Genomic DNA, 13,037 nt, shown 5'->3' with positions numbered 1-13,037 from the left:
GCCCCCGCCGAGCTCTGTGTGCGCATGCGTGTCTCCGGCCCCGGAACTTGCGCGACCCATATAAGGGCTCGCGCCGGCGCCACCTCGTCTTTTCCGGCTGCAGGTAGGTGGTTCCTGTGGTTCTGCTGGCTTCCTGCTGTTCGCGAAGCTGTTGGGGCGGGCGGTTCGGGAGATCGGCGTTGGTTGAAAATCACCTTCGGCTCTGACCATGGCCGCAGGTGAGATTCGGCGCCCAGAGCCACCGGGGGCCTTAGCTCACTGCCCGCTACTCTGTGTGGGGATGTGAAACCCAGGCCCCGACACGCGCCGCCGCTCCGGGCTCGGTTGCGGTCTCGCATGTTTCGGACTCTGGTATCTAACCTCGTCTTCTACCCGCAGGACAGCTGGATGCTCAGAACCTGAGGCCAACGCCGCAAAGACCGTCGCGGGGCGGGGGCGGGTAGGGGGGCTTTCCTTTCATCTTTTAATAAAGCTGTTGATTTAATTTAACCGTGTGTGTGTATGTGTGTGTGTGTGTGTTCTTGGTCCCCCCGTTATTAGCGTGCAAATCGCATCTGTGGCTGCTGGGACCGAGGTGTGAGTGGAGGAGGTACCTTTGTGTTACACCTCTCTTCCAGCCATCTCGGCTCTGCTTTGAATGCCACACAGGGATAGAACCCGGTCTTGAAGGTTGGCAGGCGACTCCTAACGTCCCACCCTCCAAAATCTTATAGGATTTGATGAACTCTACACTCTGCCTTCCTTGATGGCTCAGATGGTAAAGAACCCACCTGCAATGCAGGAGACCCGGCTTCGACCCCTGGGTCAGGAGGATCCCCTGGAGAAGGAAATGTCTACCCACTCCAGTATTTTTGACTGGAGAATCCCATGGACAGGGGAGCCTGGCGGGCTACAGTCAATGGGGTCTCAAAGAGTTGGACATGACTGAGCGATGTAAGCCTGCGCAAACACCCAGTGGCATGGAAACCAGTTCTCTTCTGTGCCTCCTATATGGTAGTTACCCAAGTTGGAATTGGTTTACCCATCCATGCCTTTCCTCATAGGCATACCCAGGTGGTCAGAGCAGGCTCTGGGAGGCTCTCCACATGCTAGGCTGCTGCTTTGGTACCACAGAAATCAGGTCCTCATCCCTGGTCTGTACCCTGGAAATAACTGGCTCTGATCCCAAGAGGCCTGGTGATGGGTCAGTGTCTAAAGCCCCCAGAGCTCTTGGGGACCTAGTCACCAGGGCGGCAACATGTGAGGAAGGAGAAACAAACCCTGCGCCTCAGCTTTGAGGAAGTAGCCCCTGGAAGCTTGGTTCCAGCCTTAGTGCTGTTTGAAGGTCAACTGTCAGCCACCCTGAAGTCAGGTTCCAGAGACCTGTCCTGGGTATGAGTTGCCCTACCTCCGAGGCTCTTGAGGCGGGAGCAGAGCCAGGTGGTACCCTGGGCCAGGGCTGTGATTGGCCCGAGCTGGACAATGCTCCTGTGATGTCAGCCTGCTCCTGCTATGAAATGGCAACTCCTGAGCCCTGGCTTCAGTGGAGCTGCCGTCCAGACACAGATCATGGTGAGCTCTTAGATTTGTGCCTAATTTCAGAGATCTGCCCAAGCTGGACCCCACTCCTTATTGAAATGATCTGCGCAACGGGGTACAGGGCCCCAAATGGGACAAGGAAACCTTTCAGAGACCTCTAGCCCGGGTCTAACTCCAGGCCAAGGCCAGCTTCTGCATCTGGGTCTGGTAGAAATGGGGGGTCTTGGGCCTCACTGCTGCCCCCTCACACTGGGTGCTGACCCAGCCCTCCACTTGGGGTTCTCATGTGGCCCACCTCCCACCCAAAGCTTCCTGGAGTCCCTTTCCATGCATGTGGAGTGGGGAGTCAGATCCTGGTCCCAGCCAGGCCCTGATGCAGGCCTGGCCTTTGCAGAGTGGCGGGTATGATCTCAACCTCTTCACCAGCCCTCCCGATTGCAACTTCCTGTGTTCTGTCTGCCACGGAGTTCTCAAGAGGCCGGTGAGGTTGCCGTGCAGCCACATCTTCTGCAAGAAATGCATCCTCCGGTGGCTAGCCAGGTGCTACTGGGCACCCAAGAGGCTCGGGGGCCAGGGCATGGCTGGGGGGCCATTCCTAGGACCCAGAACAGAGAGGAAGGTCAGCCAAGCACTGGGTCATGGTGGCCATTAGGTTCAGCTAACAAATCTGGGACGCTAATATAGGAGCTGGGCCCCTGTGGAATCTGCACCCCAGCCTCAGAGCTGAGTGCTCCCTATAAAGCCCTCTTATGCCTCTTCCAGCTAGAGAGAAGGAAGGGCCGCCAAGGGAGGCATGTTGCTGCCACCTCCACGCCCAACAATCACCCCCACTCATGTCTCCTAGACAAAAGACCTGTCCATGCTGCAGGAAAGAGGTGAGACACAGAAAGATGGTCCATGTGAATAAACTCCAGAAGATCATTGGCCGCTTGGAAGTCAAGGTAACTCAGAACACCCCCTCCCATCACCCTACCCTCCTCCCCTCTGCATGTGTCGGGGCAAAGCCAGCAGAGGGGTTGAAAAGAACCCCACTCTCAGAACTGAGGGTTTCTATTCCACCAATACACTGCTCCCCTTAGGGTTATCAGACCTGGCTGAATGTGAGTCACTTCTCTACAACATACTTGATGTGTGGTTTGGGGCAAGTTACCTAACCTTTCTGAGCTCCAAGAGCCCCAGCTGCAAAATGGGGATTATAAAGGATGGAGAGCCTGCTGTGGTGCCATTGCTCTCTAGCCTCATAGTTTTATAGATAGGGAAATTGAGATTACAAAAAAACAAACAAACAACAACCACCTTGGCTAGGGAGTGCCTTTTTGGTCTAGTGGTTAGGATTTGGCACTTTCGCTGCCATCAGTTCAGTTCAGTCACTCAGTCATGTCCAACCCTGTGACCCCATGACTGCAGCACACCAGGCCTCCCTGTCCATCACCAACTCCGGGAGTTTACTCAAACTCATGTCCATTAAGTCGGTGATGCTATACAACCATCTCATCCTCTGTTGTCCCGTTCTCCCACCTTCAGTCTTTCTCAGCATCATGTGACTTTCACATGAGTCAGTTCTTTGCATCAAGTGGCCAAAGTATTGGAGTTTCAACTTCAGCATCAGTCCTTCCGACGAATATTCAGGACTGATTTCTTTTATGATTGACTAGATCTTCTTGCAGTCCAAGGGGCTCTCAAGAGCCTTCTCCAACAGCACAGTTCAAAAGCATCAATTCTTCGGCAGTCAGCTTTCTTTATAGTCCAACTCTCACATCCACATATGACTATTGGAAAAACCATAGCATTGACTAGACAGTCTCTGCTTTTTAATATGCTGTCTAGGTTGGTCATAGCTTTTCTTCCAAGGAGTAAGCGTCTTTTAATTTCATGGCTGCGGTCACCATCTGCAGTGATTTTGGAGCTCAAGAAAATAAAGGCTCTCACTGTGTCCATTGTTTACCCATCTATTTGCCATGAAGTGATGGACCAAATGCCATGATCTTAGTTTTCTGAATGTTGAGTTTTAAGCCAATTTTTTTCACTCTCCTCTTTCACTTTCAATAAAAGGCTCTTCATTTTCTGCCATAAGGGTGCTGTCATCTGCATATCTGCATATTTCTCCTGACAATCTTTATTCCAGCTTGTGCTTCATCCAGCCTGGTATTTTGCATGATACACTCTGCATAGAAGTTAAGTAAGCAGGGTGACAATATACAGCTTTGACGTACTCCTTTCCCGATTTGGAACCAGTATGTTGTTTCATGTCCAGTTCTAACTGTTGCTTCTTGACCTGCATACTGATTTCTCAGGAGGCAGGTAAAGTGGTCTGGTATTCCCATCTCTTGAAGAATTTTCCACAGTTTGTTGTGATGCACACAGTCAAAGGCTTTGGCATAGTCAATAAAGCAGATGTTTTTCTGGAACTCTTGCTTTTTTGATGATCCAATGGATGTTGGCAATTTGATCTCTGGTTCCTCTTCCTTTTCGAAATCTAGCTTGAACATTTGGAAGTTCATGGTTCACGTACTGTTAAAGCCTGGCTTGGAGAATTTTGAGCATTACTTTACTAGCGTGTGAGATGAGTGCAATTATGCTGTAGTTTGAACATTCTTTGGTATTCCCTTTCTTTGAGATTGGAATGAAAACTGACCTTTTCCACTCCTGTGGCCACTGCTGGGTTTTCCAAATTTGCTGACATATTGAGTGCAGCACTTTAACAGCATCATCTTTTAGGATTTGAAGTAGCTCAACTGGAATTCCATCACCTCCACTAGCTTTGTTCACAATGATGATTCCTAAGGCCCCACTTGACTTCGCATTCCAGGATGTCTGGCTCTAGGGGAGTGATCACACCATCGTGGCTATCTTACAAATAGCTGAGAAAAGAAAAGAAGCTAAAGGCGAAGGAGAAAAGGAAAGATATACCAACTTGAATGCAGAGTTCCAAAGAATAGCAAGGAGAGATAAGAAAGCCTTCCTCAGTGATCAAGGCAAAGAAATAGAAGAAAACAATAGAATGGGAAAGACTAGCAATCTCGTCAAGAAAATTAGAGATACCAAGGGAACATTTCATGCAAAGATGGGCTCAATAAAGGACAGAAATGGTATGGACCTAACAGAAGCAGAAGATATTGAGGTGGCAAGAATACAAAAAACTATACAAAAAAGATCTTCATGACTCAGATAACAACGATGGTGTGATCATTCACTGCTATATCCTGGGTTCAATACCAAGAAAAAAAGAAGGAAAAAAAAAAAGCCCAGCATACATACAACCCACTAGACCAAGCCAACCATGTAACTCCCTGTTCTCTAAACCTCCTGTCCCCACTCCTCTGAGATCTAGATTTTTCCTACCTTCAAGCATTTGCTACAGTTTCCCTCTCTCTACCACATCATTGGTAGCCTAAGAGCTTGGGAGGCTGCCAGTTCAGTGTTTCCTGGTCAGTGGAACCTCAGGGATGGGGGATTCTTGGGGGTGGCTGGAGATGTCCCCAACCTGGTTTGGCTCACACGATGCTCGCCTCTACCCCCAGTGCAGGAACGCCGAAGCTGGCTGCCAGGTGACGTGCCCCCTGGCCCATCGCAAGGGACACCAGGACTCATGCCCCTTCGAGCTGATGGTCTGCCCCAATGAAGGCTGCATGTCGCGGGTGCCTCGTGGGGCCCTGGCTGAGCACAGGCAGAACTGCCAGCACGGTGCCCATCATCGCTGCTCCCTGGGCTGCGGGGCTACCCTGGGCCCAGCCGAGCAGGCAAACCACAACTGCTACCGGGAGCTGCGAGAGGCCTGGTGCCAGTGCCAGCAGCGCAGCCGGACCTTGGTGCTCTGCCTGCTGCAGCACATGCGCAAAATGCACCGGACCACCGGCCTCATCCGCCGGCAGCTGGCGGACTTCCTGGAGGAAGATGACCCCCTGCTCGTGGGTGCCCCGCAAGAGGAGGCTGAGGCCACCCCAGAAGGCAGCATTGGGGTTGAGGTGTGGGGGCCCCAGGGCCAAGCTGCCTTGTAAATAGAGGGTAAATAAATGCAGAGCCCAGGCCTGGCCGCCTTACTACCGCTGTGCTTGCTGACCTCACCCCGCCTCCTCCAGGAACTACTCCTCTCAGGGAAAAGAGGAACCTTAGCTTTTCCCCTGTACCTCTCCAAGTTCTTTCCCACCAGTTCCTCACACTGACTTTTCCCCTCAGCTCTCTTTCTGATTTTTTCTCACTCGACTGTCTCCTCTGCAGAGGTTTTCCCTGACCATCCTTTCCCAGTCCTCCTTCCCAGTTACCTTTTTCCAATCTGTTTCCTGGCTTTGCAGCCAGTAGCACCAACAGCTCAAACCCCTGAAGTCAAAGTACAAGCCAACTGCTCACAGTGATTCCAGAGGATCCCTCCTTATCTTGTTTCTGCCCTATATTCTCCTTCCTACTCACTCCCGGCAGCCACACCGGCTTGTTTCTCCTAAATGCCAGGCTTTTGCACTCCCTGTTCCTCAGTCTGAAGCATTGTTCCCCGAGATAATCAGAGGGCTCCCTGTTTCACCAACCTCGGGCTTTGCTCCCGCGGTTCACCTTTACAAGGAAGCCTCCTTCATCGCCCAGTTTAAAGCTGCGCCCCCTGCACTCCACTCCATCCTCACCCTGCTACATTCTTTCCAGGTCACTAACCCACTCCACTGTTCTTGCCTGGAGAATCCCAGGGACGGGGGAGCCTGGTGGGCTGCCGTCTGTGGGGTCGCACGGAGTCGGACACGACTGAAGCGACTTAGCAGCAGCAGCAGCAGCAGCAACCACTTAACAAGATTATTCCGGGCCCTTCCTCTGCCCAGCCCTCACCTCACTAGCACGGTATATTCTCTGGTGTTTCTCAAGTGCCTAGAGCAGAGAACGTGCTCAATCAACATTCGAACGGCTCCGAAATCGCCCGATTTACTACCAGGAGGAGAAGGGGACGACAGAGGATGAGACGGTTGGATGGCATCACCGACTCGATGCACACGAGTCTGAGCAAACTCCGGGAGTTGGTGATAGACAGGGAAGCAGTCCATGGGGTCGCAAAGAGTCGGACTGGACAGAGCGACTAAACTGAAGTAGTTTACCTGCGATATTTCTCATACCATACGCTAAGGCGGAGCCCGGTTCAGGGCTCTGCTAACCCACCGCGCTTAACCCAAACCCCAGAATGCCAAGGGGGCAGGAGTCTTGGGATTACTTCAATAACCAGTTCCTACGAAAACCTTTTCAAATTTCCATTTAAAAGACAGACGGCTGGAGACTCCAGCACCCTCCCAGTTTACGCCTCCCGCCCCTGCCACTCCCACGTTACTCTATGCCCCACCCTCCAGGCCGGAAACGCCTCTGCCATCTTCCGCTTGCTGACGCCGCGCCTCTGCCCACAGCAAAGATGTCGCCGAGGTCGCAGCGCAGATGACGTCACAGTAGTAGTGGGCGGTGACGCCATCTCTGCGAGCCCAAGGTGCGGAATGGCTCCCGGGTCTCCCTCACGCGGTGGCACCGGCGACATGGCTGAGGTGGCGGCCGGAGTGGGCCGCTTCAAGTCCAAGTAAGCTGGGGCGCTGGGGCTGGGGGCGAACCCGCCGCTGGGGCTGGGGGAGCCGCCGAGGGAGGGAGCCGGGTTCGCAGCCGGAGTAGCGAAGGCGCCGGCGTGGGTCCCACACGCATCGGTTTGGGGAGGGATGAGGTACTGACGGGGCTGGGTCCTAACAGGCGGGCGGCGGCGTCGCGGCTGCGGCATCAGGTGGCAGAGCAGGCACTGACAGCGCTCAGCTTTCGGAGGACAGGCCCTGGAGCCTGGCCGGGTGCAGCTAGCTTCCACGACCTAAAGTTGAAGCAGTTTCGGTCGGGGGCGGGGACAAGAGATCCCAAAGCGAGAGGAAGGGTCGAGGCCGGTCCTGGACGGTGGGAGTCCCCACCGCCCAGACGACGGCAGAAGAGCCACCTTTGGGCCAGGCGGCCTGGGGAGCTTTCACATGCTGTCTCTCTTCTCCAAGGACTGGGAAGAGAGGTCAGGAGATGAGCTAGACCTCCGTGGCCAGGAGTCCCTGAATCCCGGGCTTATGCAATCCCCAACTTTATGTTGAATGTCTAAGTGCTCAGTTCCCGGGTCCAGACAGACTCAGTGTAACGCGCAGGAGCAGAGTTTGATGGGGGTAAACCTACCAAGCAGATCGTTTCCATCAGTAGCTGTGACAAGCACTAGCAAGGGGAAGCCCTGATGCCAAGACTACCTCTGTTGGATGGTCGAGCGGGCTCAGGGGGCCTCCAGCTTCCTCTTGGCCGTCAGGCTTCCTTTAGTGAAGTTAGCCAGGCACCTTGGAAATTCAGAGAGGCCCAGGCTGGGAATAGGGAACAGCCTGTCTGAACACAAAGGATCAGCAGAGACTCCTCATGGCAGGTTTTTGGGAATATGTAAGGACAGGAGAGGGTTTCAGGGCAGGGGACAACACAAACGAGTTGTGTTCTAAAACTCCTCTCTGGGAGCAAGCTTTAAGAGAGTGGTGAAGAGGCTATAGCAGCTCCCCAGAGAGGAGAGTGCCGTGGCCTGGACCAGCAAGGAAGTAGCCGAGGTGAGGGGTGAGGATAATTTGCCTGGAGAGTGGGGTGGAGGAAGGAACTGGGGTTGAGGAGGGGCAGGCTGGAGTTGGACCTCAAGGATAAGGATGTTGAAAATGATGTTGCTCTGGGCTGGTACCCAGGCCTGGCCTCCCATGGCCAGCAGAGGGCGTCCAAGGCCTGGCTTGCTAGGCACCCAGGAGTCTCTGGGAAGATTTGGACTGCCTTTGCTTCCCTGGGACCATGTGGATCACTGACCCGCTCAGGGTCCTAAATCTTCTATAACAAGAGGGTACTAACACCCACCTCCCAATATGGTTGAGAGTGGTAAAGAACGTAACAGACGAGCTCATCACCCCACCACGCACGCGTGTGCACACACACTCACACCAGAATCCCAGCCCTCCCAGAAGCTCCTCAAGGGCAGGGCCCTATTGGTTTGACCTCCGGGAGAGCACCTAGCACAGGGCTGGGCACTGGGGACCACGGGGTGGTGGTTCACTCTCTTGCCCTGTCTTCCCTCCAGCTATGCTGTCGAGCGCAAAATCGAGCCTTTCTACAAGGGCGGGAAGGTGCAGGTACTGGCCCCGGGGTAGGGCGGGGGCTTGGCAGGGTGATGAGGCAGCCTGGGGCTGCAGGGTGTTCCCTTGGCTGAGACCCCTTTGTCCCCAGCTGGACCAGACTGGACAGCACCTCTTCTGTGTCTGTGGCACCAGAGTCAACATCTTGGACGTGGCCTCAGGGGCTGTGCTGCGGAGCCTGGAGCAGGTGAGGGCGGGGAGGGTCAGGGCGAGGGGCTGGTGTGGACGGCGGCCTGTTCTCATGGTGCCCTGCGCACCCACTCTCACCCCTAGGAGGACCAGGAGGACATCACTGCCTTTGACCTCAGCCCCGACGACAAGGTATGCGGGATCAGGACAGGAGGCGGGCTCCGGTACCTCCCACCCAGACTGAGTGGGTGAGGATGGCACGCACACCTGTGCCCCAGCTGAACTGCGTCCTCCCCAGGTGCTGGTGACAGCCAGCCGGGCCCTGCTGCTGGCTCAGTGGGCCTGGCAAGAGGGCAGCGTCACCCGCCTGTGGAAGGCAATACACACAGCCCCTGTGGCCACCATGGCCTTCGACCCCACCTCCACACTGCTAGCCACAGGTAGGACCCCGGCTGGGTTGGGGGCGGCGAGCCAGGCGGGGATCTTTGGGCCCACAGCGCCCCCACCTCAGATCCACTCCCACAGGCGGCTGTGACGGGGCCGTGCGCGTCTGGGACGTCGTGCGGTGCTATGGGACACACCACTTTCGGGGCTCCCCAGGCGTCGTGCAGTGAGTCAGGGCGGTGGGGGGCGGGGGTGGGGGGGGGCGTCACGGCCAGGCTCACAGCCCCGCCCCGCCTGCCCGCAGCCTGGTGGCCTTCCACCCGGACCCCGCTCGCCTGCTGCTCTTCTCCTCGGCCGCAGACACCAGCGTCCGCGTGTGGTCGCTGCAGGAGCGGTCGTGCCTGGCTGTGCTGACTGCCCACTACAGTGCTGTCACGTCTCTGACCTTCAGCGCTGATGGCCACACCATGCTCAGGTCAGAGCCCAGCGCCGCGGCCTTGGCAGGGAAGGGAGGGCCACAGCTGCGGCCCGGGCACTGAGGCGGGTGTCCCCCCAGCTCGGGTCGGGACAAGATCTGCGTCGTCTGGGACCTGCGGAGCCTCCAGGCCACAAGGACCGTGCCAGTGTTTGAGGTGGGGGCGCCAGGGCCAGTGAGGGCGGTGGGAGGGGAGGGACGGCGGGGCTGGGGGCTCCACTCCTGACCCGCTTGCCCTCAGAGTGTGGAGGCCGCGGTGCTGCTGCCAGAGGAGCCGGCGCCAGAGCTGGGTGTGAAGTCTGCGGGCCTGCACTTCCTGACGGCCGGTGACCAAGGTGTGTGGGCTGGGCACGGGTGGGAGGGGGTGGGGGCCGGCGGACCCTGAGTCCCAGCGGCCTTGTCCCCGCACAGGTGCGCTGCGTGTGTGGGAGGCAGCCTCTGGGCGGTGTGTCCACGCACAGCAGCGGCTGCCGGGCCCTGGACGGGAGCTGACCCACTGCGCCCTGGCCCGCGCCGCCGGCCTACTCCTCAGCGTCACTGCCGACCACAACTTGCTGCTCTACGACGCTTGCTCCTTGCAGCTGCGGAAACAGGTGCGTGCGTGCTGCCCCTGCTAGGCCCCGGCCCTGGCGCCAACCCCCCCTCACACCGCTCACCCAGCCTGCCCCATGTCCCTCCTGCCCCACAGTTCGCAGGCTACAGCGAGGAGGTGCTGGATGTCCGGTTCCTTGGGCCTGAGGACTCTCACGTTGTCGTGGCCTCTAACAGCCCCTGCCTGAAGGTGTTTGATCTACAGACCTCAGCCTGCCAGATTCTCCACGGCCACACAGGTGAGGGCAGGAACCAGGCCCTAGGCTCTTACGCGGATGGAGTGCCCGGCCTGGCCTCAGCTAACCTCTAGCCATGGCCACTCCACTTTCTTCCAGACATCGTCCTGGCCCTAGACGTGTTCCGGAAGGGGCGGCTCTTTGCTAGCTGTGCCAAGGTGAGACACAAAAGGAGCTGGGGGGCAGGGACTGGTGGGGAAGCCCCGCCCAATCTCCGCTCACCCTTTGCATCCCCAGGATCAGAGCATCCGCGTCTGGAGGATGAACAAGGCTGGCGAGGTGGCTTGTGTGGCTCAGGGCTCTGGGCACACACACAGCGTGGGCACCATCTGCTGCTCCAGGTAGTGGTCAGGGCCGGGGGTGTCGCAGAGGCAGAGGCGGCTCTCACCTTGCTCTCCGAGTCTCCAGCCCAGGGGTGTGGAACAGAGGCTGGGGCAGGGCACCGCAAGGGGCTGTGGTTCCTTAGAAGTAGCCTTGAGGTTGGTGGGTAAAAGGACACTGAGCGATGCCCGGGGGAGGGGTCCCACTGTTGTACTGAGTCACCAGGGGTGCCGGGGTGGGGGGCACATAGCAGTTCCAGTCATGGGGCAGGCTTCCTGGTCTCCCGAGGTCTGGCAGGCCTGAGCTGTGGGGCTCTGCTGGCAGGGCTGGTCAGGGCTCAGCAGGTGTCTCCCCTCCCCTAAATCCGGCCACAGGCTGAAGGAGACGTTCCTGGTGACGGGCAGCCAGGACTGCACTGTGAAGCTCTGGCCCCTCCCTGAAGCCCTGCTGTCCAAGGGCACAGGCCCCGAGGGCGGCCCGGTCCTCCTGCAGGCCCAGGCCACGCAGCGCTGCCATGACAAGGTGACCGCACGCAGCGCCCGGGTGGGGTCATGGCCAGGCCCTCACCAGGACGGGGGTCTGAGTGGCTGCCTGCTCTCGCCACCAGGACATCAATAGTGTGGTTGTCGCCCCCAATGACAAGCTGCTGGCCACGGGCTCACAGGACCGCACGGCCAAACTCTGGGCCCTGCCACAGTGCCAGCTGCTGGGCACCTTCTCGGGCCACCGGCGCGGCCTCTGGTGTGTCCAGTTCTCGCCCATGGACCAGGTGCTGGCCACGGCCTCGGCCGACGGCACCATCAAGCTCTGGGCCCTGCAGGACTTCAGCTGCCTCAAGGTGAGCCGCCTCTGGCCCAGGCCTGGCACCCCCTCCACCCCAGACCCGGCCCCCCACCCCACGCCTCACCCCCCCACCCCGCCCACAGACTTTCGAGGGGCACGACGCTTCTGTGCTGAAGGTGGCCTTTGTAAGCCGCGGCACGCAACTGTTGTCCAGGTGAGTAGGAGGTGGGCAGGGCCGGGGTGCGCCGGGTGGGCCCAGGCTGAACCCCTCCCCACGCCCACCCCAGCGGCTCTGACGGGCTCCTGAAGCTCTGGACCATCAAGAACAACGAGTGTGTGCGGACGCTGGACGCTCACGAGGACAAGGTCTGGGGGCTGCACTGCAGCCGGCTGGATGACCGCGCCCTCACCGGTGCCAGTGACTCCCGCGTCATCCTCTGGAAGGTGTGTGGGCCAGGGAGGGCATTGCAGTGGGCAGGGCAGCGTGGGGGCCAGTCTGAGCCCAGTGTGACCCTGGTCTGACCCCAGGACGTGACCGAGGCAGAGCAGGCCGAGGAGCAGGCCAAGAGAGAGGAGCAGGTGGTCAAGTAAGTGGGGTCTCCCCGCCCCCCAGCTCGGAGTCGGCGTGCTGGTCCCTCCTCTCTGGAGCAGCCACCCTGCTCGCCCCCGGCGGGGGTTAGGTCTGGCCAGGTTCCCCAGGGGCCCTGTGCCCTGTCCCCTCCTTGCCCTCCAGGCAGCAAGAGCTCGACAACCTGCTCCACGAGAAGCGCTACCTGCGGGCGCTGGGCCTGGCCATCTCCCTGGACCGGCCCCACACTGTGCTGACTGTCATCCAGGGTCAGTGCTGCCTCGGGCTGCGCGGGGTGGGGGTCTCCCGGGATCTGTGCTGCCCGTTCCCTATGGCTCAACCTCCTCTCCCCCCGCAGCCATCCGAAGGGACCCCGAGTCCTGCGAGAAGCTGGAAACCACGGTGCTCCAACTGCGGCGCGACCAGAAAGGTCTGGGGTGGGCAGGTAGGGCCGGATGGGGCCGCGTGAGGTTGGGGGCGCGGGGGCAGGTGTGACTGTGCCGTTGCCCACAGAGGCTTTGCTGCGCTTCTGCGTCACGTGGAACACCAACTCGCGGCACTGCCACGAGGCCCAGGCCGTGCTGGGCGTGCTGCTGCGGCATGAGGCCCCGGACGAGCTGCTGACCTATGACGGTGTGCGGGCCTCTCTGGAGGGTCTGCTGCCCTACACCGGTGAGTGGGCCGGCCTGGGGGCGGGCAGGGCCGTCCGCCACACTCGGCCGCCCCTGACAGCCTGCGGTCCTCCCCCAGAGCGGCACTTCCAGCGGCTCAGCCGGACGCTGCAGGCAGCCACCTTCCTGGACTTCCTGTGGCACAACATGAAGCTGCCCACCCTCCCCACAGCCCCCGTGGCCCTGTGAAACACACGGAAACACGGACTCTGCTGTCTTGGCTCCCTGTGTCTG

General features: G+C 58.6%; 2 protein-coding genes and 1 non-coding gene across 3 annotated transcripts; all 3 read left to right on the top strand.

The window, feature by feature from the left end:
• Positions 1 to 67: 67 nt before the first annotated feature.
• Positions 68 to 5,559, top strand: RNF151 (ring finger protein 151). The gene is given in 6 exon segments (XM_006076889.4): positions 68 to 218; positions 379 to 1,551; positions 1,913 to 2,058; positions 2,363 to 2,459; positions 5,040 to 5,485; positions 5,487 to 5,559. Coding segments are annotated over 5 exon segments (783 nt in total). The 5' UTR covers positions 68 to 218; positions 379 to 1,491; the 3' UTR covers positions 5,521 to 5,559.
• LOC112581933 lies at positions 179 to 305 on the top strand. The gene has a single exon (XR_003106605.1). It is a non-coding gene; the product is annotated as a small nucleolar RNA ACA64 (small nucleolar RNA).
• Positions 5,560 to 6,902: 1,343 nt separating the features above from the next.
• On the top strand, positions 6,903 to 13,025 carry TBL3 (transducin beta like 3). Its single transcript, XM_006076842.4, has 22 exons — positions 6,903 to 7,054; positions 8,591 to 8,642; positions 8,737 to 8,832; positions 8,919 to 8,966; positions 9,073 to 9,214; positions 9,300 to 9,384; positions 9,463 to 9,633; positions 9,715 to 9,790; positions 9,875 to 9,968; positions 10,045 to 10,226; positions 10,322 to 10,463; positions 10,560 to 10,618; positions 10,698 to 10,801; positions 11,156 to 11,303; positions 11,389 to 11,619; positions 11,708 to 11,778; positions 11,852 to 12,008; positions 12,093 to 12,151; positions 12,298 to 12,401; positions 12,491 to 12,562; positions 12,646 to 12,804; positions 12,883 to 13,025. Exons 1-22 carry the CDS (start codon positions 6,975 to 6,977, stop codon positions 12,990 to 12,992), a joined length of 2,442 nt encoding a protein of 813 aa, XP_006076904.4. The 5' UTR covers positions 6,903 to 6,974; the 3' UTR covers positions 12,993 to 13,025.
• Positions 13,026 to 13,037: the final 12 nt, after the last annotated feature.

The sequence above is a fragment of the Bubalus bubalis genome, chromosome 24 (genome assembly GCF_019923935.1).
Source record: "Bubalus bubalis isolate 160015118507 breed Murrah chromosome 24, NDDB_SH_1, whole genome shotgun sequence".
Taxonomy (NCBI): Eukaryota; Metazoa; Chordata; class Mammalia; order Artiodactyla; family Bovidae; genus Bubalus; species Bubalus bubalis.
Note: the sequence above shows the minus strand (reverse complement) of the source record. Positions and strands in the feature narration are given on the sequence as shown.